At 36.5% G+C, this 25405-nt stretch overlaps 3 protein-coding genes across 10 annotated transcripts in view; 1 reads left to right on the forward strand and 2 right to left on the reverse strand.

The window, feature by feature from the left end:
- The window catches only part of LOC126378478 (aldo-keto reductase AKR2E4-like), a 117818-nt gene extending 110708 nt beyond the window's left edge, over nucleotides 1-7110 (forward strand). For both annotated transcript variants that reach the window (XM_050026878.1, XM_050026877.1), the window contains exon 8: nucleotides 6650-7110. The gene's annotated coding sequence lies outside the window, so the exon portion shown is untranslated. The remainder of the gene's footprint in view (nucleotides 1-6649) is intronic.
- Nucleotides 1-25405, reverse strand: part of LOC126378330 (uncharacterized) — a 91922-nt gene that overhangs the window by 37027 nt on the left and 29490 nt on the right. The window lies entirely within an intron of this gene.
- Nucleotides 14388-25405, reverse strand: part of LOC126378322 (talin-1) — a 135932-nt gene continuing 124914 nt past the window's right edge. For 3 of the 7 annotated variants that reach the window (XM_050026521.1, XM_050026516.1, XM_050026515.1), the window contains 4 exons: nucleotides 23300-23455; nucleotides 20265-21256; nucleotides 15651-16608; nucleotides 14388-14500 (listed from right to left, as the gene is read on the reverse strand). In XM_050026521.1, coding sequence (XP_049882478.1) covers nucleotides 20266-21256; nucleotides 23300-23455 — 1147 coding nt within the window. In that variant the 3' untranslated portion in view covers nucleotides 14388-14500; nucleotides 15651-16608; nucleotide 20265. Of the gene's footprint in view, nucleotides 14501-15650; nucleotides 16609-20264; nucleotides 21257-23269; nucleotides 23456-25405 lie in introns of those variants that run through there. The other 4 variants (XM_050026518.1, XM_050026517.1, XM_050026520.1 and 1 more) reach the window with 3 other exon arrangements.

The following is a 25405-nucleotide window of genomic DNA, read 5'->3' on the forward strand; positions in this document are numbered from 1 at the left end:
GCACGCAGGAGCTCGAGATGAAAACTTTTTTTGTGGTCACCCATCCTATGACCGGCCTTCTATGTCCGGGACTTAGAAACATTTTGATCGAATTTGTATGAGCCGTAGACATAGCCAGCCACGATCCTCAGATATGAGTTAAGAGAGACCGACCCAAGAGAGATACATTTATCGTATTGTTCAATGTGACTTTGTATCAAATTAAAATTTCGGTTCACTAAATACAACGAACATATATTTATGCCAGTATTAATTGTGTGTTTTATTACTATTAGTTTCTATATTAATTTGCCATTTGTTTAAGTTATACGCCAACTGTTGAAATGTATTACGCGCAACGCGGTGTTAAAATTGTATAAACACATTTTCTTTTCGTCGCAAATATGTCTTTTTCAATATCCTTGTCTATAGTGAAACCCATGTAAAAGCCTTTTTTATCAAAAGATAAAACACATTCCGATGTGTTTTTTTACGTTCTGATGTGACTTTTCACGTTCTAATGTGATTTTTCACGATCTGATGTGATTGATCACGTTCTAATGTGATTTTTGTCAACAAAGCCTCGCAGTAGACAAGCTTGTTTCAATCCAGGTAAAAATTGTGGTCTCAAAGAGGGACTTTCCAAGTTACATTCCCCAAAAGTAATATAGATGGCTTTGTCCAGATTTAACTAGATAATTACCTATTTTCTGACTCCTCGGGGACATAATTATTCAAAAATATTGTGTAATGGCAGAAGCCATTTTATAATTTGTAATTGGGACATTTTGCGACAAAACCCTTCTATCCAAAACACATCTTTTCCAAAACTGATCTTCGTCCCTTTTCAACCCGCGTAGTGCGAATTATACTTTAAGCCGAAGGCTATAATAACTCTTAAATCGACCAATTAATGTTGTCAATATTTATATTTTTAATCCATTATTTAAAATTATAAATGCGAAAGTACCTCTTGACGCCTAAACCGCTTGACCGATTTGGATGAAAATTTGCACATAGAACCCCAAGGTTTTAATTTATCATACACATCGAAACTATTTACTATTCAATTGTTCTATGTTCTCTAATATAACGTAAATAAAATATCTTCTCTCTGTTACTCCACTACGCTTCTCCACTGTGGATTGCAATATAAACATTGGCAACATGTAATTGGTTTTAGATGTATATCATATTATATATTAAGAATAATCTCAAAAAGCTTTAATGAAAGCCAGGCGGAGTTGTATTCATATAGATAGATTAAGTTATTGTATAAAAATGTTTTTTTTTTTGGTCGATATTTGCTCTATGTGCTCTTTTTGGGTTCCCAAACTTTTTATCGCGGCGCACTTAGCTTCCAGTGTTATTATAAAACGAAGACTGAAAGATAAAATAGGTTAAAAAAAAAGAAGTCTCGCGACCGTGGCGCCACTGTCGCAGATTCTGCATAGAACTATTATGACTTGTCAATTAGTTCCATTAAAATCCGTCGACTTGTGTGGCGTGCAATTTGAAACCTAATTTATCTTTAGACTTCGTTTTGTGATAAACCGGTTAGTATTATGTCTCGGTGCCCCTAGCTAGTCGAATTAGGGTACAATGATATTAGACAGGTAGTTATAGAAGTACTTCGAAGCGCCCCCTATTTACTCTCTAAGGCTCATATTTTGGGAACCCTTGGCTGGGTTATATGAACATGAAAATTTTTTAAATAAATCTCACACGTTCATAAACAAAATAGTTTTTCAAAATGTATTTTTTTTATGAATGTAATATTGCCATATATAATGAGAATATAAATCAAGTTAGAAATTAATTTTGTTGTAAATTCGAAATGGTGGTTTAGTATCTATATAAAATAGGAATAAAGGTTGATTTTCTATGTTATCATTTAATAGAAAAAATAAAATTGATAATATTTGCCGTCATTATTCAATCTATTGAGCGATGCAAAAGAACATTAAATTATTCCTATATTATGTACATATACTATATATTTTTTATACTTTGTCTTATTTGAAATGATTATTCGTACCCGTTAATTTCATTTGGTTAAATAATTTATATTAAATACATTAGTTAATTCATAGATACCCAACCCTATGAAATGTCAATAGGAATCCCACGGACATTAGGAAGCCATATTTTTATTAAAATAAGACAAGTATAAGAAAAGATATATTATAAACAGGAAGGAAAAGTCGTAGTTATTGAATTGAAAAATGTTTTATTTCTTTGCAAAATATTCTTTTTTTTGTAGTGTTTTAGTCTGGCCTGGTGGCAATGGTCTCTGCAACAACGCCAGGCCAAAAAATCACAAGAAAAAAATAAAAAAACGGATATGGTATGGTGGCCAACCCGCAGTGGAGCAGCGTGGTGCAGTCTGCTCCATACCCCTCCGGTTGATTGAGGGGAGACCTGTACTCAGCAGTAGGACATAGGCTGTTTTATGTTTATATTATTTTATGTAACAATATTCTGCAAATAGAGGAAAAGCAACTGTCAATTCACTAACTACAGGACGCGCCACGAAAGAAGTTCCGCGGATTTTAATGGAACTAATTGACAAGTTATAATTATTATATGCAGATACTGCGACACTAGCGCCGCGGCCGCGGGACTTCTTTCGTGGCGCGGGTTGTACGATTTTTGCTTCCAGTTTAGTCACCAAATATGTTTTAGCTCGCACAAAGCTTGCCTACAATCGTACCTAGTGAGTGCAAACAGTAACACAAATTATGTATATCAAGCAATATCTCTTCTTATATCTATAGAGAAGCACTTTATGAAATTTTACTTCAAAAATGTACCTTACAATATGGAAATATTTTTGGAAATAAATTGTAGAGCTTAGAAGAAATATATCAAAGAAAGTGAATATTATAACGTGTAAAAAATAAGTATATTTTAGTCCAATTTAGTGTAAAATGAAGTTTTATTGTCAAATGTATTAAGACCCTTTTTGCATTTAAAAATATGGTTTTGTGGCTTGAATATGGTGGGCTTAAAAAAGTGGATGGAATTTAATTTTAGTTTAGTTTGACTACTCTAAAAATATTGGCGTGCGTTTATTCTTAGCGCAAAAAAGAGATGTTACCAGTTTTAGAAGAGTCAAATGAAAATTAAAATAAATTTAAGTTAGTTTTGTTTTCCATTTGTCGCTAATGTAAATCGATCGATCAATCGATATGTACAGATCGCATTTAAAGAAAAAATAATATATTTGATAATAAAAATAATATAAAGCAAGCACAATAATAAGTGTGTGTGTAATATAATAAAATAAGTAGATAAATGAAACGATAGCGTTTACAAAAAACATAGGCATTTATACAACATTCCAAACAATATGTTGCTTATTGAATGGTGCTTTTATTTTTCAATAATGTTTATAAATAAGAGTCAACGTCGATTATGACTTTTGATCGGACGACAGGATGTCATTGGTCACGTTTTTAGCCATAATTTGATAGCCGATTGTTTTATTTCAAGTTATCAATTTGTTGGAATAGAGATGGGCAAGTGGACGGTGAAAAATACCAAGAAAGGGGCATTTGTATATTTGTATCGATATTTTGTTTCGTCCATTTTATACAGCGATACGGCTCACCACCTATCACGTTGGTCTGACGGGCTCAATGAGGCGTGGGTACTCAGTTCGTCTTGCGATGGATGTACCTCTGACCAGCCCAATAGGGAAAATAGTCGTGAGCTTATGTAATGTTGTATTACTAGTTTTGTATTTCTAATTCAGCCTATCGTCTGAACTGAAGTCTATAGTTGGCGTTAGTACTTGTAAGTTTCGATTTTAAACTCAGAATTTAAGTATCACTTACATTTAAACTTATTTTAAACGCGGTTAATTGTTTTGTGTTTATTTTTTTTTTCAATACAGTCATCATCACAAATTTAACTTTAGCTACTTTAGCATTATCAATAGGGTACTTGACTGATTTTGTTTTTCTTTTCATCAATCTACTAATTATGTTTTGGGGTAAAATAAGTAACTGCGGGGAAAAATAACTAACTGCGGGTAAAAATAACTAACCATGGGGAAGAATAACTAACCGCGATTAAAATAAGAAACCATTCACTTGAGATACTCGTCCATACTGCCTACTTTTCCTAATATCTTCGACTGTAGACGACCTTGAAGCACACAGAGGGGATGCCGCAAGCGTTGCGGGTTCAGCCCAGACACTCCCTACAAAAATCTTGTTATACCTGTGTACGTGCGAGCGAGACGGACAGTTCGCGCGCGCTCCTTTACTCATTAACGACTTACGGCTTTGATAATGTAGTGTTTTCTATAGTCATCATCATAGTTTAAAACGTTTTAAATCGATTGTTGTACGATACCGACCCCGCCGGCGTGGTCGACAATTTCCCTCAATCAGCGCTTATCGCTATCGACCCACTAGGGTGGATTAATTCTTTCAAATATTTTTCCTCTCAGACGACGCCCTGAGCCGAGGTTCGCGTCCAACTGGGCACCCTCAGGCCTGTTGTCTTAAACGTTGTACCGGGTTAGAACCTTCAGCGCTCCCCATTTGTCCGGCCAAGTAGTTAATGCCATCGAATCACGTCAAAAAAAGTTTGTTTTACATCTATAATCACAGCCCTAAACCTACCTCTGTGTGCTCTTATTTCAATAATTGAGTCTGAAGTAAAACTCTGTACCAATCTCGCAATATTAATATAAATTCTAAACGCACTTTTCTTGTCTATAAATAAGTATCATCCGTATTCTGAGATGATTGAACCTTCTCCGACTCAGTCCAGTTGAGGCGACCTCAAGTCTTCCTCGAAGTCAACTCAAGATAGCTATTCTTAAACGGAGCCTCAGCCTTAACTCGAGTATGGCATGACGTCATTCATTTCGTATTATCATGTTGGCAGTATGCGCGACTCCAGTGAGTAAAGTCCTCAAGTCGAGGACGTAAATCTAATTTTATTTTAAGTTATAGCTGTCATTTTCTTATCCGCTAAAAAAGAAAGGGACGAGTAATTGACAGACAAAATTTACGGAACACACGACAATATTGACTAATATTGAAAATCTAAAACAAAAGATTTTACATCGACCAATAATTCGACAGAATTAAGTTGACAGCATTCCTTTTAAAATTAACAGTTGTCAATCATCCGTCCCTTTCCTTTTCGGTGGATAAGAAAATGACGGGTATAAGTTAAATAAAATTAGATGGTGTGTAAAGAAATTACCACCATTTACCTCCTCGAATTGAGGACTTTACTCACTGGAGTCGAGCATACTGCCAACATAATTAAAACACACAATAACGGGTTCTTACGGGGGTTTATGATAATACCCGCGTAAACTTAAAACAATGTATACTGCCAACATGATAATACGAAGCTGTGGCCGAGTCGAGTGGAGGCAGAATGGAGTGAACATCACAGAATGCGAGTGTAAGTAAATAATTGTGAATAGTTGTTCATAGCGCGCGTACGTGTGAAGTAAAATTCACGAGAACAGGGGGTTAAAATGGCCGCATCGAAGCAATTGGATCGTGTACATGAGCAATATAATGTACCCACTTTAGGACTCTGTCGCACTAACATATTTGACATTTAGTGAGACTTACAGTTCAATTTGTCAAAAAAGTTAATGTGACATGGTACCAAAGTGTACATATGCTCGTGACCGTACGTAGCCATGTCAGGGGCCTTTGGCGGTTCGATAATAACCCTGAGGGTTGATGAGCTCGGCCTCACAAACCACACGCTAGAAGAAGACTGGAGAGGATTTCTATGTTAATATAGAAACTGAATAACACGATCGACCCTAAAATTAAACCTTATAATTATGATTTCTCGTGATTTTTACTGTAGAGTGTTATATAAATGTGTGAATTATGTGTGTGTAGGCGTTTTTGATGAATATACCGGGTGTAGAGAGGGTAGGTTGATCGGTTTTATATTTTTTATTTCTGCACAACTGGGGGGTTAAAATGGCAACATCGAAGCAATTCATCTAAAAAAAGCAATATTGCTATTTGACATTTGCATTGCGCACTTACCTTTATATGCGCAATTTTAGATGATTGCTTCGATGTGGCCATTTTAACCCCCCTGTTATAAATATCTCCTCATATGCTCGTTTTGTGCATCACCGGTTGCCATACGCTTTTTCATCGGAGCCCTGTTTGTGTCATGTTTCTTTTCTTAAATATTTTTATTAATTTTGTTTTATACTGATCTAAACTACCTTCTTACATTCGCTAGAAGTTATTGCCAGTGAGTTATCGAATACCTAAAATTAAGTACAAATATAATGTTTTTACCTATTAACGAGTATAGGTTCATTCTAAATTGTTCCTTTTTTTAATACTTGTGTTTAATTTCGAATAGAATATAGTAATACATAATTCTTGCTAGTTTTTGAAACTTTTCGGTTCTAATATTTTAATTTGAAGCCGTGAAATTAATTACTTGTGTAAGGATTAGAGTACACTTCCAGAGCAAATAATTTTGTGTAATTAAAAATGTTTTAAGTATATTTTATTGTTAATTTTTTAATGGAGCTAATTCAAGTACACAGCATCGAATTTTACTTTAAGTTATACCTGTCACTTTCTTATCCGCTGAAAAGGAAAGAGACGGGTAATCAACAGTCAATATTAGGCAGAAAATTTACATTGGCCAATGGCCCCGATTCCTGCAGACATCTCTTAATTTTACTTTAAGTTATACCTGTCATTTTCTTATCCGCCGAAAAGGAAAGGGACGGATGATTGACAGCTCTTAATTTTAGGAAGAATGAGTAAATAAATGAATAACCCGGGCGAATTTTTAGACGGTTGTTTTAGATTTGTGCTTAAAATTGACGTGTGTTCCATAAATTTTATGCTTGTCGATTACCCGTCCCTTTCCTTTTCGGCGGATAAGAAAATGACAGATATAACCTAAAATAAAATTAGATGGTATTTACAGGAATTAGCACCAATATCCTGACAAAATAAAGTTGACAGCACATGTCAAATGGATTGCACACCAGCGAGATACCTATTTGATTCGCTCGGATGATTCATTAATTCACTAATTCACTTTAAAATTAATAGCTGCCGATTATGCGTCTCTTTCCTTTTCGGCGGATAAGAAAATGTGTGAATATCAAAATGTCAAGTTTGGTGGCGAACTTTCATATAATTTTTTTGTAAAAAATTGGGTTCCGACATGAAAAAGGATAGTTCTAGTTGTTTCGAGGAACAAGTTACCTCGTAGCTAGAACTATCCTTTTTCATGTCGGAACCCAATTTTTCACAAAAAAATAATATGAAAGTTCGCCACCAAACTTGGCACATTTTTATATTCACCCAAATAATTTAGTAATTTTAAAGAATCGTTTCTTCTCAAAATGTAGCAAGAATTGTGAGGAAAAGAAGCAATACATTCCTACGAATTCGAAGGACGTCTCCTAAAATTATTATTGCAGTATTTCTTACTTTGTAATATGGGATTTTTTATTAATAAACCATGTTGATGCAGTAACATTGCTGTTTTATTTAAATACATAGAAAACACCCGTGGTCCAGTGGTTAGAGCGTTAGGCTCACGTTGTGTAGGTACGATTCCCGATGACATTATCGAAATCACTTTGTGAGACTGACCTTTGTTTGACTGGACATTGCAGGCTTGAATCACCTGAATGGCCAAAAAAGAAAGACGATTCCGTGCTTCGGAAGGCACGTTGTGCTGTTGGTCCAAACACCACCAACCCGCAATGGAGCAGCGTGGTGGAGTATGCTCCATATCCCCTTCGGTTGATTGAGGGGAGGCTTCTGCCCGGTAGTGGAATGTGCATAGGCTGTTTATGTACAAATGCAACCTAATACTTATTGTTTCCTCTAGTTATTAAATAACTTGTAATATATCCCTACATTGATTTAAAAGATATTTTGTTGTTGCAGTTTCATGTCATTTTTCAATACTTACCCCTATTTCTCCTTAGCCATAACACTGCGAAATTACATAGATTCAACAACTTTTAAGTTTATCCATGATATTACGTTGAATAAATGATTCTGATTCTTAAAATCTGATCCCTAATAGGTGACCAGACCCACAAGGGTATCCCTCCCTATGGTTATCTCTTTTTTCACAGGGTCTGCATATCTAACCTGAAGATTTTACAAGTTCGTTTTTTTACTGAAGCGACTGCCTGTCTGACGTTCTAACCCGAAGCATAGAAATAAGGAATAATGCTATGTACTTACCTGAAAGAAAAACCAGTCCAATACACATATTTCCACTTTTTATAGACATATAGACAACATAAAAAAAAATGTATGTTACAGGCAAATTTACCAAAAAAACTAAAAAACATCGGTTATTTAAAAATGTGACAAATACGGGTATGTATAGCGATCTGCAGATGTAGTACCAGAGTAGCATAAGCTTGTAGGAGTTCTTCAACATCAAAAGGTCTTTGTTCAACATATACGCAGCCACTTTTGTTTAACAGGTGACAGAACAATCACGTCACTTTCGCACTTGGCTGTATTCTATCTTTCTGTCCTGTTCACTGACGTGAGCGCATGTTTGTGCGTAGTTCCGCTACTCAACAGTAGATGGCGTTTAGTTTAATTATAATATACGTTCCTAGATGTCGCTAGTCCTGAAAATTTCATCTTTAATCTTATTGTACTGATAAGCGTAGGGGTTTCATGACAGCGGGGCAAATTTTTATTATTTATAATTGCTGTACGACGAACCGTTTTCGAGATATTATTATTAATTATTGCTTTCAGCAACTGACCACTTTCAGGGGCTGGTAGAAGTTAGTAAAATACGGAATTATAATATATCCATAGTTAGTCATATAAATATAGCATCTTGATAAATGCGACGACTGCGGGTTCCTGCAGCGATCTGCAGATTCTGTACTAGGACAGCAGAGACTTGTAGGAGGTCGTCAGATACAGCCAGGTATTAATGCTTGACAGACCAGCCCTCAGAATAAAACACATCTCTTTCGCATTGGGCCGTAAGCTATCTTCTGTCTCTGTTGTCAAATTAATCTTAAAGTAGTAGTGCGGGTGGTTTAAAATTTTGTGGCTTCACATCAACTCTTGATAGACTAGCTGTCAGAATAACCCATGTCTCTTTCGCACTAGGCCGTACACTATCTTTCTGTCCTACTCACTGGCGTGAGCGCATGGTTGTGTGTAGTTTCGCTACTCTACAATAGATGGCGTTTACATTAATTATAATAAACGGTCATAGATGTCGCTAGTTTCCTTTGTTTCGTCGTTCGCTGCACAAGTCGCCTTCTATTGATGTATGAAGTCCTGGTACTCAAATGAATATTTTGGCGTTTAGCAGCGTAACTTCGTCTCTCGTTTGGGATTAAGTATCGATCGACCTTATCAACCCTGGTGTCAGGGTTTACTATTGAGCCGCTAAATGCGGCTCATGTAACCTTTACGTGCACTCCGAAGCACGGATCCTTCTTACTCGCGGAATAATCGGGTGATTAGACTGCAATGTCCTAACACTCCTAACCAAACTGATTTTTGTGATGTGTCCCCAACGGGATTCGAACCCGGTAACTTCAAATCATGAACCCAACACTCAACTCAGGATCACAGGGGCCGCAAATCTATTACTTACTATTAAATATTATTCTATTGTTGACAACCTTGTATAAGGTTTAACAAAATAGTATTATTATTTATTACTTTTCATCTTTTTAATTTATAATTTGTATTTCGACATGTGTTTTTTTATAACATTGAATAATATTCCTATAATAACGTGAAGTGGGTATTAATAAAAGCAGTATTTTATTTAATAACTACGACACACAGTTCACACGACGAGAAGCAGAAATTATTTTCGCATTCATTCAATATCTATTTCTATACTATTACATATTATTTTTATTACAAAGAAATCATTTTCTATATTTTTGTAAGTCTAAATAAAAATAGAGAAAACGAACGATAAGTTTTACTTAAGTGAAGCAAAATCACAATTCTAATTTGGTTTTATCACAGCGATTTACAGATTTTGTACTAGGATAGCAGAGGTTTGTAGGAGTTTGTCAAATGCAATCAACCGGGTAGTAATATTTGTGAGACCAGCTCTCAGAACAATAGACATCTCTTTCGTACTGGGCCGTAAACTATCTTCTGTCTCTGTTGTCAAATTAATCTTAAAGTAATGCGGGTGGTTTAAAATTTTGTGGCTTCCCATCAACTCTTGATAGAGTAGCTGTCAGAATAACCCATGTCTCTTTCGCACTAGGCCGTACACTATCTTTCTCTCCTACTCACTGGCGTGAGCGCATGGTTGTGTGTAGTTTCGCTACTCTACAATAGATGGCGTTTACATTAATTATAATAAACGGTCATAGATGTCGCTAGTTTCCTTTGTCTCCTCGTTCGCTGCACAAGCCGCCTTCTATTGATGTATGAAGTCCTGGTACTCAAATGAATATTTTGGCGTTTAGCAGCGTAACTTCGTCTCTCGTTTGGGATTTTAAGTATCGATCGACCTTATCAACCATTGTGTCAGGTTTACTATTGAGCCGCCAAATGCAGCTTATGTAACCTTTACGTGCACTCCGAAGCACGAAACCTTCTTACTCGCGGAACAATCGGGTGATTAGTCTGCAATGTCCTAACACTTAAGCAAACTGATTTGTCCCCAACGGGATTCGAACCCGGTAACTTCAAATCATGAACCCAACACTCAACCACTGGTCCACAGGGCCCACCAGCACTTATTCTATGGTTATGTCATAAGAATATTACTTTTATTCTATTGTTGTCAATAATTGCAGTATTAAAATACCTTTTAATAATGGTCTATCCGAAATAGTTTAATTTGTATCGCAACGGTCTTCTCTAATAGTGTTTTTTATATCATTGAACAATATTCATATAATAACGCGAAATTCGCATTCAATTTAATATCTATTTCTATGCTTTTTATTATTATGATAAAGAAATCATTTTCTATATTTTCGTAAGCGTAAATAAAATACTGAGAAAACGATATTCTAGTTTTACACGACTAAGTGAACCAAAATCAAACAGTTCTAGTTGGTTTCATCACAGCGATTTACAGATTTTATACTAGGATAGCAGAAGTATGTAGGAGTTCGTCAGACACAGCCGGGTACTAATATTTGTGAGACCAGCTCTCAGAACAATACACGCCTCTTTCGCACTAGGGCGTAAGCTATCCTTTCTCTCTGTTATCAAACTAATGTTAACGTGGTGGGTAGTTTAAAATTTTGCTACTGTCAGCAACATTTGAGACCAACTGTCAGAACAATACACGTCTCTTTCGCACTAGGGCGTTGTACTATCTTTGGTCTGCTCATTGTCGTAGGCGCATGATAGTGTGTAGTACCGCTACTGAACAATAGATGTCGTTTAGTTTAATTACAATATACGTTCGTAGATGTCACTAGTCCTGAAAATTACATCTTGAATGTTATTGCGTAGGGGTTTCATGAAAGGGGGCCAATTTGTATTATTATTGCTGTACGACGAACCGTTTTCGAGATATTATTAATTATTACTTTCAGCAACTGACCACTTTCAGGGGCTGGTAGAAGTTAGTAAAATACGGAATTATAATAATGGCCCCGATTCCTGCAAACACCGCCTAATTTTATTTTAAGTTATATCCGTCATTTTCATATCCGTCGAAAAGGAAAGGGACGGATGATTCACAGCTCTTAATTTTAGGAAGAATGAGTAAATGAATGTGTCGGGTTATTGACTGATGTAAAATTTTTAGACGGTTGGTTTAGATTTGTGCTTAAAATTGACGTGTGTTCCATAAATTTTATGCTTGTCAATTACCCGTCCCTTTCCTTTTCGGCGGATAAGAAAATGACAGATATAACTTAAAATAAAATTAGATGGTATTTACAGGAATTAGCACCAATATATCCATTAATAGTGAGTGATATACTTAAACAAACATAGCATCTTGATAAATGCGGCGACAGCGGGTTCCTTCGCAGCAATCTGCAGATTCTGTACCAGGACAGCAGAGGCTTGTAGGAGGTCGTCAGGTACAGCCAGGTACTAATGCTTGACAGACCAGCTCTCAGAACAATACACATCTCTTTCGCTCTGAGCCGTAAACTATCTTCTGTCTCTGTTGTCAAATTAATCTTAAAGTAATGCGGGTGGTTTAAAATTTTGTGGCTTCCCATCAACTCTTGATAGAGTAGCTGTCAGAATAACCCATGTCTCTTTCGCACTAGGCCGTACACTATCTTTCTGTCCTACTCACTGGCGTGAGCGCATGGTTGTGTGTAGTTCCGCTACTCTACAATAGATGGCGTTTACATTAATTATAATAAACGGTCATAGATGTCGCTAGTTTCCTTTGTTTCGTCGTTCGCTGCACAAGTCGCCTTCTATTGATGTATGAAGTCCTGGTACTCAAATGAATATTTTGGCGTTTAGCAGCGTAACTTTGTCTCTCGTTTGGGATTTTAAGTATCGATCGACCTTATCAACCATTGTGTCAGGTTTACTATTGAGCCGCCAAATGCAGCTTATGTAACCTTTACGTGCACTCCGAAGCACGAAACCTTCTTACTCGCGGAACAATCGGGTGATTAGTCTGCAATGTCCTAACACTTAAGCAAACTGATTTATCCCCAACGGGATTCGAACCCGGTAACTTCAAATCATGAACCCAACACTCAACCACTGGTCCACAGGGCCCACCAGCACTTATTCTTCTATGGTTATGTCATAAGAATATTACTTTTATTCTATTGTTGTCAATAATTGCAGCATTAAAATACCTTTTAATAAAGGTTTATCGAAATAGTTTAATTTGTATTGCAACGGTCTTCTCTAATAGTGTTTTTTTTTATATCATTGAACAATGTTCATATAATAACGCGAAATTCGCATTCAATTTAATATCTATTTCTATGCTTTTTATTATTATGATAAAGAAATCATTTTCTATATTTTCGTAAGCGTAAATAAAATACTGAGAAAACGATATTCTAGTTTTACACGACAAGTGAACCAAAATCAAACAGTTCTAGTTGGTTTTATCACAGCGATTTACAGATTTTATACTAGGATAGCAGAAGTATGAGACCAGCTCTCAGAACAATACACGCCTCTTTCGCACTAGGGCGTAAGCTATCCTCTCTCTCTGTTATCAAATTAATGTTAACGTGGTGGGTAGTTTAAAATTTTGCTACTGTCAGCAACATTTGAGACCAACTGTCAGAACAATACACGTCTCTTTCGCACTAGGGCGTTGTACTATCTTTGGTCTGCTCATTGTCGTAGGCGCATGATAGTGTGTAGTACCGCTACTGAACAATAGATGTCGTTTAGTTTAATTACAATATACGTTCATAGATGTCGCTAGATTACTTTGCAAGAGCCGGGTGAAAATGTATTAGGTGTCTACACTCAATATTATTTTAGTGTATAATAACGAGAGTTTGTAGGTACGAAACTCTGCATTGGACGTGTTTAGGAAACTTATTCGGTGTATGTATTGAGGAAACAAGTTACAAATGAAACACAGTAATATAAGTTAAAAGTTTATTATATCATGTAAACATACATTCAATACAATGCCCGCCTATAAGACGCAAATCGCAGCGTTGGGACATCATATAAATCGACATTTCTTATACTTCTCATAGCTATGTTAGCTCCACTAAGTACCAGTTGAATCAATAATTAAATGACACCGTTTACAAGACATTTTCAACGTTTAGAGTAATAGTTTGCGTTCTATTATTTAGACGTGTTTCGTCGTATATCCACATGTATTTTAGAAAAGGAGCTAAATTTCGATTTCGTACAATTTTATCTTCGAATTAGACATTTATTTTAATTCTTTCAGATACTAAACGATGTCCCCACAACGATGTTAGAATAAAATCTCAAAACATAATTAACAAATCAATAATTAAAAAATCCAAAAATCAAACCGATTTTATAATTATATTAAACAAAAATTAGTTTAACATAGAAAAGTGATTTTATTTGGTTTCAGACTGAGATTAAAAGTTCTACAAGATTGCTTAGATCTAAGTATTAATTATAATTTACACAATAAATGTGAAAAATAGCAATGTTTGGAAGCTGCTGTCGCTAAAGTTAAAGTTACTTATCGACGGGGAAGAAGCAAATACTCCTATCTTACACAGACCTAACTGTAAGATAGGAGTATTTGCTTCTTCCCCGTCGTTATGAGAAATTTTAAGTAAATTGTAAGGCTGTTGACCGACGCGGGCGCCGTGCGGTTCGAAACTGTGATTAACCGCCTTATTACAAAACGAAGTTTAAAATAAGAATCCACGCTGCGAAAGAAGTCGACGGATTTTAACTAATAGACAAAAATAATCATTCTATGCAGAATCTCCGACAGTGGAACGCTAAATATTGTATCCGCGTTAAACAAGTCATTAGTCAAAATATTTACTTACAATAGTTGCATTGTAATTTTCTCCAGCGTGTAAAACCTACAGCTACCGTAATGCCACCTTTCCAACGCAACGTGTTGTTGTTGATTATATTGTTCGATTAATTCTTATGAGTACGTAAATACATTTTAAAATGGAGTTCCAGGTATGGTTAATCTTTATCATAGTAAAGGAAGGCAGAACTAAAACAAGACAGCTGAAACAGATAAAAAAATAACCTTTAACAAAGCTCGCAGGATCCAAACGTAATGCGCAGCCAGTGATACATTACAGTGATAAAGCTCATCCAAGCCCACGGTATTATGCATTCAGCGTATCTATGTGGACTGTTAATCTGCGCGCGCATTGCTCTGTGGACGTGTGTCCCGGCCATTCCAGGCTTATCAGGCACCAGGTGCAGCTGCAGACCCTTAGCGACCCTTAGTGATCCCTATCGCCTGGTAATGACCCGTTTACTCTCAATTAGGGACAATCTTCAAGTTAAAACTGTGGTTTTTACGCTCTCGCTTCTTTAGTGGTGTCGTTGGGTGTACGGCCGATGTCAGATGGTCGGATAGCACTCGTGTGAGGAATGCTAACGCGGCTGTGTACGTAGTTGGCTTGTTAGTCCGCCGGTCAGGCCGTGATAATAGTTTATTGACAACTCGAGGAATGATTATGCTAATGTTGCTCGAGTTTCTTACGATGCCAGACAACATGGGATGTTTATTTGTGTAAAAGAAGTCATTTATACCCTACCTTACCCCAAGTATAGTATACTTTAGGTGGTTTATCGATCATAAGTACGCGTTGCGGCTTCCGAATACATCCCGCTTAGGGACGGTACTGAAAAGTATCGGCGTCCGAAGGACGTAATATACGATCCCGACGACCCGATTACCCTAGCCATAGAGGCAGCCAATCAGCTCGCGACACCAAACACTTCAGGACCCCGATACCGACCCCGCCGGCGTGGTCGACGATTTCCCTCATTCAGCGCTTATCGCTATCGACCCACTAGGGTCGATTAATTCTTTCAAATATTTTTCCTCTCAGACGACGCCCTGAGCCGAGGTTCGCGCCCAACTGGGCACCCTCAGGCCGGTTGTCTTAAACGTTGTACCGGGTGAGAGCCTTCAGCGCTCCCCATTTGTCCGGCCAAGTAGTTAATGCCATCTGCGGCAAATCTACATTAAGTCACGTCAAAAAAAAAAAAAAAAAAAAAAAAAACCTTTCCAACCTACCTTTAGTGTACAGTATCAAAAATTACATTTATAATTATATATTCATTAAATATGGTAATTACACGGTAAATATCAAATACACTGAATTAGTTCTACGGAGAATAAGTGTTACATATTTTTTAATATATAATATTAAAAGATTACATATTCAATTCGCACGATTGAAATATTATTATGTAATAAGACACTTATTTTAGCCTGAACAACGAAGTTTTCATTCGTTTCGTTTTAACGCCTTTATATATATGAATTTAAACGTATATAATATTTCACCATAATTTTGCCGTACACCACTTCCACTAAATCGCAGTGGAGCAGCGTGGTGGAGTGTGCTCCATACCTCTCTCGTTGATGAGGGGGAGGCCTGTGCCCAGCAGTGGGACGTATACAGGCTGTTTATGTTATGCATCATTTTGCAAGTTTATTTTTTGTATGTAATTGTCCATCTTATAATGTATATCACAATAAACAGGACAATTATCATAGGTTTGACATATAGCTGCTAATATGTAATTTTTTAAATACCAAACGGTTATTTTTTCAAAATTCATATATATACAGGCGTAAAGTTAAATCTACGTGTAATAATAACTATACTTTTAAGTTGTATATAATTCTAAATCTATCAGAATTGGTGTTTTTTACCTTCAGTGGACGATTACCTATCGTGGGCATATCTACACTAGAAAATATGTATCGTGTATATAAATAAATAAATATACATTTCTAAGCTGCAAATCAATAAGGCACAAAAATGTATTCTTTCTTCCATTTTAATATTCTACGACATCTAAAAATATCGTATTACGATAAAAGAAATGTATATATATAATATTTAAAGAATTTACATTGTATGAATATATAAAATATATATTTTTATAAAATAAAAATAATATAACGTGCGCAGATCACGCTACTTCTGTCGACGACACCGTAACAACTTTGCTACAAAAAGAAAAAAATAAATATATTCATTTATATGTCAAAATGCAACAATTGTTAACTTATTAACTACGTTATATTTATTTATACCAGTATTATATTATAATCATGCGGTTACATCAATTTAGTAAAAGCCGAATAGTCTCAGACAAATATGAAAACAAAAATATACTTAATCTAAAATATATTTCTTCTTAATATATTTTTTAACACTAATAATTACATTTATACCAAGGTCTGAGGCTATATTTGTCAATATTTATAATTATACACCTACCGTTAAACCCTAATTAAAATTTTGTGTTAATTTTCAGTAAAATATGGTTATAAAAATTGCACCAAACGATCACTAAGCTATTTATATATACCTAAAAAGAAAATCACAAAGTTTTTACACATAAAATATACAATTATATATTATGGCTGTAAATGGCACAATTCAGTTTCTTTTTAATATACATAATTATAAACATGGGGCACTTGGCGATTAAATATTTATTAAACTTTTAAAAATCCACAAAGACAAGAGTTTAATATTTAAATAAATTATATATTCGAAGGCACAACGTTGAAAAAATAAATACTTTTAATAATGGCACACGCGGCTAATGCTTTGTAGCTACAAATATAAGTTGTCCAACATACAATCAAAGTAATGAAGCGAGCTCTCTAATTTTTTAGGGCCTTGGACTTGTTGCCGCTCTGGGAATCTATGTACACATTGTAATGCACACATTGTGACGGTTCCTCCACTGATATTTACGATTACGTGGCACTGTCACGGCAATAATACACCTATACACCTCGTATCACATTCGGTAGGTGCAGTGACATTTGATATAATCTGTTCCGGGGGAGGCCAGTAGGGGAATCTGGGTTAAATTACACGGGTCCGCATGTCGCCTGTTATCTCACGTCGGCAAGACATTTCATTGGACCGCTACATGGATTTACCTGCCGTTCATTTCTAATACATATTAAAAGATTACATATACCAGTTTAGGATTTTCTCAACCCGCAGTGGAGCAGCGTGGTGAAGCAAGCTGAACACCCTTCCAAGGGCTGTACCGCGCAGAGGGACGTATATAAGTTGTATATGATGATGATGATCTCTCCGACCGATTTCGGCCATGGCGACCATTTCGACTCGTAGTTGGCACGACGCTGATGCGCCCGAACATGGCTTATGTAGCCTATCTTTACAGTGAACTCCCGCGCACAGTGAGGGCACGTGAGCACACCGTTTTGGTAATTATAATGAATAGCGGCAGGGGGACGGGCCTTCAACTCATCACGTTTCAGCGTCATATATACAATTAGTTCGTAGTTGTATATTGAGTGTGAGGTAGTTTGCCGCTCTAGGATTGCCTTGCACAGCCACGAAAGAAAGTGCATTTCTTCGAGGCAATGACGTCATAAATCGTCTACAACAGACGTATAAGGCCAATGATGATGATGATATTCATATATTTGTAGCTAAAAAGACAGTTATATTAAAATCTGTTTTATAATATTTATATTTCCGTCGAAGGCATCTTGTGTAAGGTTCCCGTAGGGTTAGCACTTTGTGAATTTAGTAGCGGGTGACAGTGTTACAACTAGGGTAGGCAATTTTTTTGTCCAAATGACAATTCCCAAAATGTATGGACGAAAAACCCAAAGTCGATTTTCGCGATAATTATTACTTTTTTAATAATTAAATTAATGATTGGGCACGTGAATTTGCAGTATAATGACGCTATACCTAGATCGAAAAAAAAAACCACATGAATAGGATGAGGACCCGGTGGTGTAATGGTTAACACGCTCGACCCGGCTTGACAAGAGTTGAGGGTTCAAGTCCCGTCCGAGTCGGACATTTTCGAAAAAATCTCTTTAGAACTTCAAATGTCATAAATTCGCGATGAATTAAATGTAATTATATTTTTCTAATCAAAATCTTGTCGTAACAAAATCACCCGCAAGAAGAGAATCCTCTTCTATAAACATAGTCTTAGTATAACGAAACGTACTTTTACGGCGAATGCGCACCTAGACGCGTGGCAGGAACCGCACGCGCAGATATCATCGCATTTTTAAACTTTTGTATGGCATCGTATGCAACGTCGCGCACCCATATGCGGCGCACGACTCGCATTTTGCCGCAAAATGCGATGACTTCGGCGCGTGCGGCTCCCGCGGCACGTCTGGGTGCGCCTTCACCTTTAAACTCTGCTTAGGTCAACATTCAGGCACATTTCACTTTAAAACTTTTAGCACCGCAGATTACTTCAATCTCTACCTTCCCGTAGGTTTTTATGTTCTGACGTATTAATATTTTATATATTATATATATTTTATATTATTATATAATATTTTATATCACAATTCATTATGTACCACGTTTTCGTTTTCATTTTTACGTTATATAATGAAGCAATTATGATTTAAATACTACGATAATTAATTGTAAATGTTATTGGTTTCACATATATACTAGCGTCTTTGTTAAGTTGGCAAAATAGTGTATCCACAATTTTTTTGAAAAAAAGAATGTAAATAAATTAAACCTAGCAAATTATTTTAGTTGAGTTTTACAGCTATAAACACAGTGCTATCTTTTACTTACGTTTAATGTAAATAGGCCTTCCTAAACTGTAAAAATCCTTTGGAATTCAAACCAAAAGGAATCTAAAAGTTTTTCTTTTTCAATTTGCTATCTTTTACTTACGTTTAATGTAAATAGGCCTTCCTAAACTGTAAAAATCCTTTGGAATTCAAACCAAAAGGAATCTAAAAGTTTTTCTTTTTCAATTAACGGTTTTCTAAAATTATTTTTCAAGATAGAGGGGATATTCCCTTGTTAATTACCAACTTAAAAAAGAAGCAAATCATTATATTCAGTGCGTATTTTTACAGTCAAAACATTTAAAGCCACATTGCGTATCTATAATATTATCTAAAACTTCGGAAGCTGTCACAGTTGTCATAAGAACTTTTGTTTGTTAAAATGCACAATCACTTTTCGGTTTTGAGCAATAGATGGATATTTTACACGAACGGTAACTCTTCGCCCTGCACCAATTCGTACCGTGCGCTGACCTCACCCCCTCTGGGTCTTAATGTAGTCTAAATGGCCGTAAGCCGCTAAGAAGTAAAGCATGCGTGGATTTTCTGTCTCGCTCACACTCACGCGATAAAGCGGCACACGGTAACAATGAGATTTTTCGGAGTATCCTGGTGTAAGACTTTATTGGGACTTTATCACAGATACCTAAAATACAACTTGCAGACACTTTTGGTATTAAACTTCTATTATCTCATCATTTGAAGCCCAAAGTATATGTTTGTACGCAGTTTGCTGTTTTTCGTGAGTATATGTATACATTGGGATTAAAATGAAGGATATAAGATTTTTGAGACGTCCGAAAGATCAAATTCAATGTAAAAATAAAGAGAGTTACTTCATGGTGTATTTTTCAAAGATGTCATATTTGCCTATCGACAGACTTAGGAAATAATCGATTATCAATCGATATACAGTCGATTAGCGGGCAACACAAATCCTTGTCGGTATACAGACGAAATCTTTAACAACTAACATCGAATTAGGTGTAAAATATCCAGCGATAACCCAAAACCGTGGTCATTTGAAGCATCATGGCACACATTGAGCTAACCTTAGAAGTTTCCAAACTTCTTCGTGACTGTAGAACTCGTTTCGGACTTGTGCGAACTTGTCATTACTGACTTCTTCTCGATCCTTTCCGAAGTAATCGTTTGCTTAGAGAACTTCTTATCCATACTATCGATTTCCTTCACCAGCTCCGAAGGTTTCTTCACCTTCGTCACACTAGTGGACGTCTGATAATCCTGAGATTGGAACTCTGAGGGCCTCATGAACGAACGGCTCGTGTCAGATGACATTTTGGAGTCTAGAGTGTTGAAACGCGAATCCAATGTGCTGTATCTGGAATCATTGTCGAAAGATTTCGACAATTCGTCGATGCCTTCGAGTTTTATCGGCTCGTATTTGGTGTTGGTCGTCGTAATGTTGACGGGAGAAGAACTGTAGATTTTAGTTGTAGTAATTTTTTGTGTCCCGTTTGGGATCTCTTTCACTTCAGTGGTAGTTTCTTCCGTATAGTTGGGACCGCCGTAGCTTTGCACGTCTTTGCCGTACGGTGAAGAGATCCGTTCGAATTCTGGTGTTGGGACTTTCACAAGGTCCGTTGATGTGTTTTTGAATTCGGATTGTTGGGAGTACTGGTTGAAGTGCGACTGTTCTGATTTGAATGGCGTCGAAGTGAAAGGGGCTTTCACGTCTTCCCTAGTTACGGTTTTCATGACGTCGACCTTAGGATAGCTGGAGTAGGATTCGCTTTTGATCGTGTACTCTGACTGTTTGATGCCTCCAGGGATTGCTTCGGAGGATTTCTGGTGTTCAGTGAAGGTTTGACCGACACCGTCTGAAGGTTTCTTGAGGGTGGAGTAGACCGGTTCGGGTTTGTCGTCGAATTTGAGTTCGCGTGCGTTGAATTTTGGACTCAAAGGTGTTTTTGGTGCTTCGTAACCGAATCTGTCTTTGGAGAAGTACTGAGATTCGAAGTGTCGTTGTTCCTCTGTTTTGTATTCTGTTGGGCGCGGCGTGTCGTAGAGACGAGTCTCGTAACTGAAAGAGGGTTACTGTTGATTAGTCGGTTAAGTATTAAGGTTGGTTTATACTGATATCTTCAACTTGTAAGTACCAACACCGCATGCCATGCATTACACCTGATTAATGACAAGTTAATAAAGACAGAAAGTTAAAGTTTGTAAGTTTGCCCCCAAAGAGATGTGAGTACGCCACGAGTCTAGGCTAACGCATTTATTAGGCACACAATCTATCTTATTCTTGCACGTATTGTAAGTGAAGGATAGCACTTATTTGTCAAACTAAAATTAGGTTAAGTTTGTGTGCGCCCGAATATGCATCATATTGAGATTTTGAAAGAATACCTTTGCGAAAAAATGGTATGTAGGTTCGAATAGGAAGCACTAACATAGTGTCCATCTTATGGATGAGTGGAGGAAATATAATTGTATCATAGGACGCCTGTGTCCCACTAAGGGGGTAGGCAGAGGTGTATAATATACACCCATTCCTCGCCAGCAATTAAAGAAAAATAAAGTTTTCTTTCAAGAACTGTTAGTGAAAGTACTAGTTGAGTTATTAACACCATAAAATGAGTTATAGTTTCGCAAAGTTAGACAGAGATACAAAGAAGAGAAGCAAGTAGAACAAATTGAGAAGCGGTGGAGGATCCTTGACATCCTTGATTTGGTTGAGGGGAGATTTAAGCCCAAGAGTGGAATGTAAAGTCCTTTTAACTTTAATCAATGGATAGTTCCTCAACCCGGTACCGGACTTGCACCAAGGAGTTATTAATTTATCTCAAGTGCAGTTTTCACTAATACTCTTAGCTCGACCATTATAGACGGCGATACGGCTCACCAACTATCGCGTTGGTCTAACAGAAAGCTCGGTGAAGTGTGGATACTTAGTTCATCTTGCGATGGATGCACCTTTGTCTCTATTGGGATAAAGTGATCAAGCGCTATCAAACTGTAGTTTCAATATAGTTTGGAAGTTTAATATACGAAATTCGTTCGATGATTTGTTGCGATCTACTGTACCAATGAAAAACTCGCGAGAGGCTAGCCGTGGCGTAAAATTGCAGGTCGTGACAAAAAAAATGGTATCGGATTTGGAAAATTTTGACGTGATAGTTTGGACGCCGAATAATGATCGATTCTCAAAACGACAACTGAACCGCAAAAATATGGGTAGATGGGTAAATAATAAATGATAAAATGCGAATCATGTTTGATCCTAACATTGAAATAGAAGCCGTTATACTTTTGTATTTGCATACGAAATCCATAGAGTTTTTTCGTTTCGAGGTTTCGTAAAAAGTATCTCAGTTCATCCACATTAAAAAACTAAAAAATGGAGCAATTTCTTTCACGAACCCTTAAACCTTAGGGTGAAAGAAGTTATGAACTTTTGAACCCTATCATCGTCTACAATATAAATATGTACATTATTGCTGCAAAATAAAAAAGAAATAATTACAAAAGATTCTATTCATATAATTACGATTCCGTTGCAATAGGCTACTTGACAACCTAGTTAAAATTGTCAAATGAGATACTTTACCGAAGCGTAAAAACGAAAGTTTTCTTTGGAGTTTGCGTGGAAATACTGTCCTGTGACGTCATCAGTAAAAGCTGTCAAACGTCGTGCTCATTGTTACTTGATTCATAAGTAAAATTGGAAAATGCTCTTGGCCCCAGATTTGCCCAAAGGCACTGACGAGGTCTAAGGTGGAGAGCGAGCTCGCCCAGAAGGTGTCTGTTCACCCTGGCCTTGAAAGCACCCGGGTTATATGCATTCGGAAATACAGAAGACGGCAAAGAATTCCAGACCCTAGCAGTGCGCATAATGAAGGACGATGCGAAGGAAGTAAAATGAGATTGATTTTCGATCATCTTAGACTGGCTTCTATTTCTAGATTAGCGTTTTGTATGCCCAATTCGTGACTACGAATCCGTTGCCATTTTGGGAACTATGCCATCTCCTTCTGCGTCCAAACCGGAATGACTTGTGCGAATGGCCCCCCTGATGGAAGAAGGTAAGACGAACCCAGTTTATGTACTGTTGGTGTCCTCGTACTTTAGGAGTGAGACGCGTCGCGGCGGCGGCGGCGGGGGCGCGCGCTCCCTCTTGTAACTGATCCTTTCGACCACTTCATCATTTACAAGATACGCTTTCCGGACTTCAGGCAGTTGCAACGACCTCACGACCACCGTTTCTTCTGTCATGCTCGTTCTACCATGCGGTTAGGGTTAGGAGAGAAAAAAATAAAAAAAATATTAGTTGTTAAGCGTAGAACTACGTTAGGGCTTCGTTTATAATAAATAAATCGAGATGATTTGGTTTCTTGTGTCCTTAAAGGTGATTGTTGACTTTTTTGATATTCGTTTTTTTTTAAAGAACCTTATTGTAGGTTTGCCTAAAGTGGCAGAAAAGTTTAAAACCAAAAATTGGCAAAAGCTACCGAATTTTATTTACAAAACTGAAAATTATCTAATCTTCTTCTATCTGGTGTCTGGTATTATTCAATAGTTTTGTAGTTCAAGGTCTAGAAATTACATTAAAGCAATTCATCTAAAAAGCAAAATTACATTTGTTGGCATTGCGCACTATTTTGTATATGCGCAAACTATATTTATTCGTAGAGCGCAAATGACAAATTGCAATAATATTGCTTTTTAAGATGAATTGCTTCGATGTAGCCTTTTTCGACCACATTTCTAGTAATTTGAAATCTGTCCACTTCAGCTTTCATTTAGCCATTTAACAACAATTTTGAAGTTACGAAATTAGTAAAGAGCAAGTTACAAAATAATCATTTCATCACTAATTCAAGAGCCACGCTCTTGTCGGTGTAGCATTCTCTATGCAACTTTTATAGGGAAAAATAGGGCAGTCGTTTCCCTCTTGCCTGCCACCCACTGGGTGAATATCAAAATTTCAAGTTTGGTGGCGAAATTTCATATTATTTTTTCGTGAAAAATTGGGTTCCAACATGAAAAAGATCCAAAAGGATCCTCCAATTTTTCACGAAAAAATTATGTGACAGTTCGCCACCAATCTTGGCACATTTTCATATTCACCCCACTTCACTTCACCACTTGCCACAGCTTTATATACTAGAATATTATTTTCTATTTATTTATTAACTTAGACATCAATTAACAATCACCTTAAAGGACGCGCATTATTCAAACCCATTGATTTAATTAATAAAATATTTAAGTTATCAGTTACCAAGTTTTTTTTTTGTTAAATAAGCTGTTATATCATATTATTTCTTTAATCTTTAGCATTATAATTATGAAATTATGTTTATTTTCAGCTTTTTTTTTCAAAAGGTAGCATTTGGTCGATTTGCATTCAATTTTAAAGAATTGAAACTACTGTATATGTCGGATAGAAAGTTCGGTGAGGTGTGGGTACTTAGTTCATCTTGCAATGGACGTACCTCTGATTACCCCAGTTAGGATATAGTCGTGAGCTTCTAGATATGCTATATACTACCTATAGTTCACTTTCACTTAGGATTCCGAACCAAAATGGTAAAAAGGAACCCTTATGGTGAGAATAAAAAGCGTCCCCCGACCCCTCCCTAATTATCCCGTTTTTAACAGGGTCCGCTTAACTAACCTGAAGAATTGACAGGTCCGGTTTTTTACAGAAGCGACTGCCTGTCTGATCTTCCAACCCGCGAAGGGTAAACCAGCCCAATACAGTTTAGTCCGAAGTATTTCTCTTGTCGTGACTTATATAAAAGCGTTTTATGAAAACAATATTCGACAAAATGCTACCTTATTCCATAAATGGCAAGTTAGGACGTAGTTCTACGTAGTTAAAACAAGGAGATAACATAATCAACAAAAAGGAACAAAAATTTAAGCCGAAGACGGACTTAAAAGAAGGATTAACATAACTATAGAGCAGGTTCAGAATTGGCTACTTGACAGTTGAAATTTGTTACAATAAAATATTAAATATGATAATTATCCATTAGTTTATGTTTTTAATATTTTATTTTTAAAAAATAAGAATTCATTTTTTATGTGGGTTTCAAGATCCGAAACACGGGCGGCCATGATTGATTTTCGTGTGACGTCACATTTCACAAAACAAACAAAAACTATCTGTCAGGTTTCAAGTTTATACTGTTTGACAGTTTCTTTGTATATTGAAATGTGACGT

Source organism: Pectinophora gossypiella, chromosome 26, assembly GCF_024362695.1.
Source record: "Pectinophora gossypiella chromosome 26, ilPecGoss1.1, whole genome shotgun sequence".
Classification (NCBI taxonomy): domain Eukaryota; kingdom Metazoa; phylum Arthropoda; class Insecta; order Lepidoptera; family Gelechiidae; genus Pectinophora; species Pectinophora gossypiella.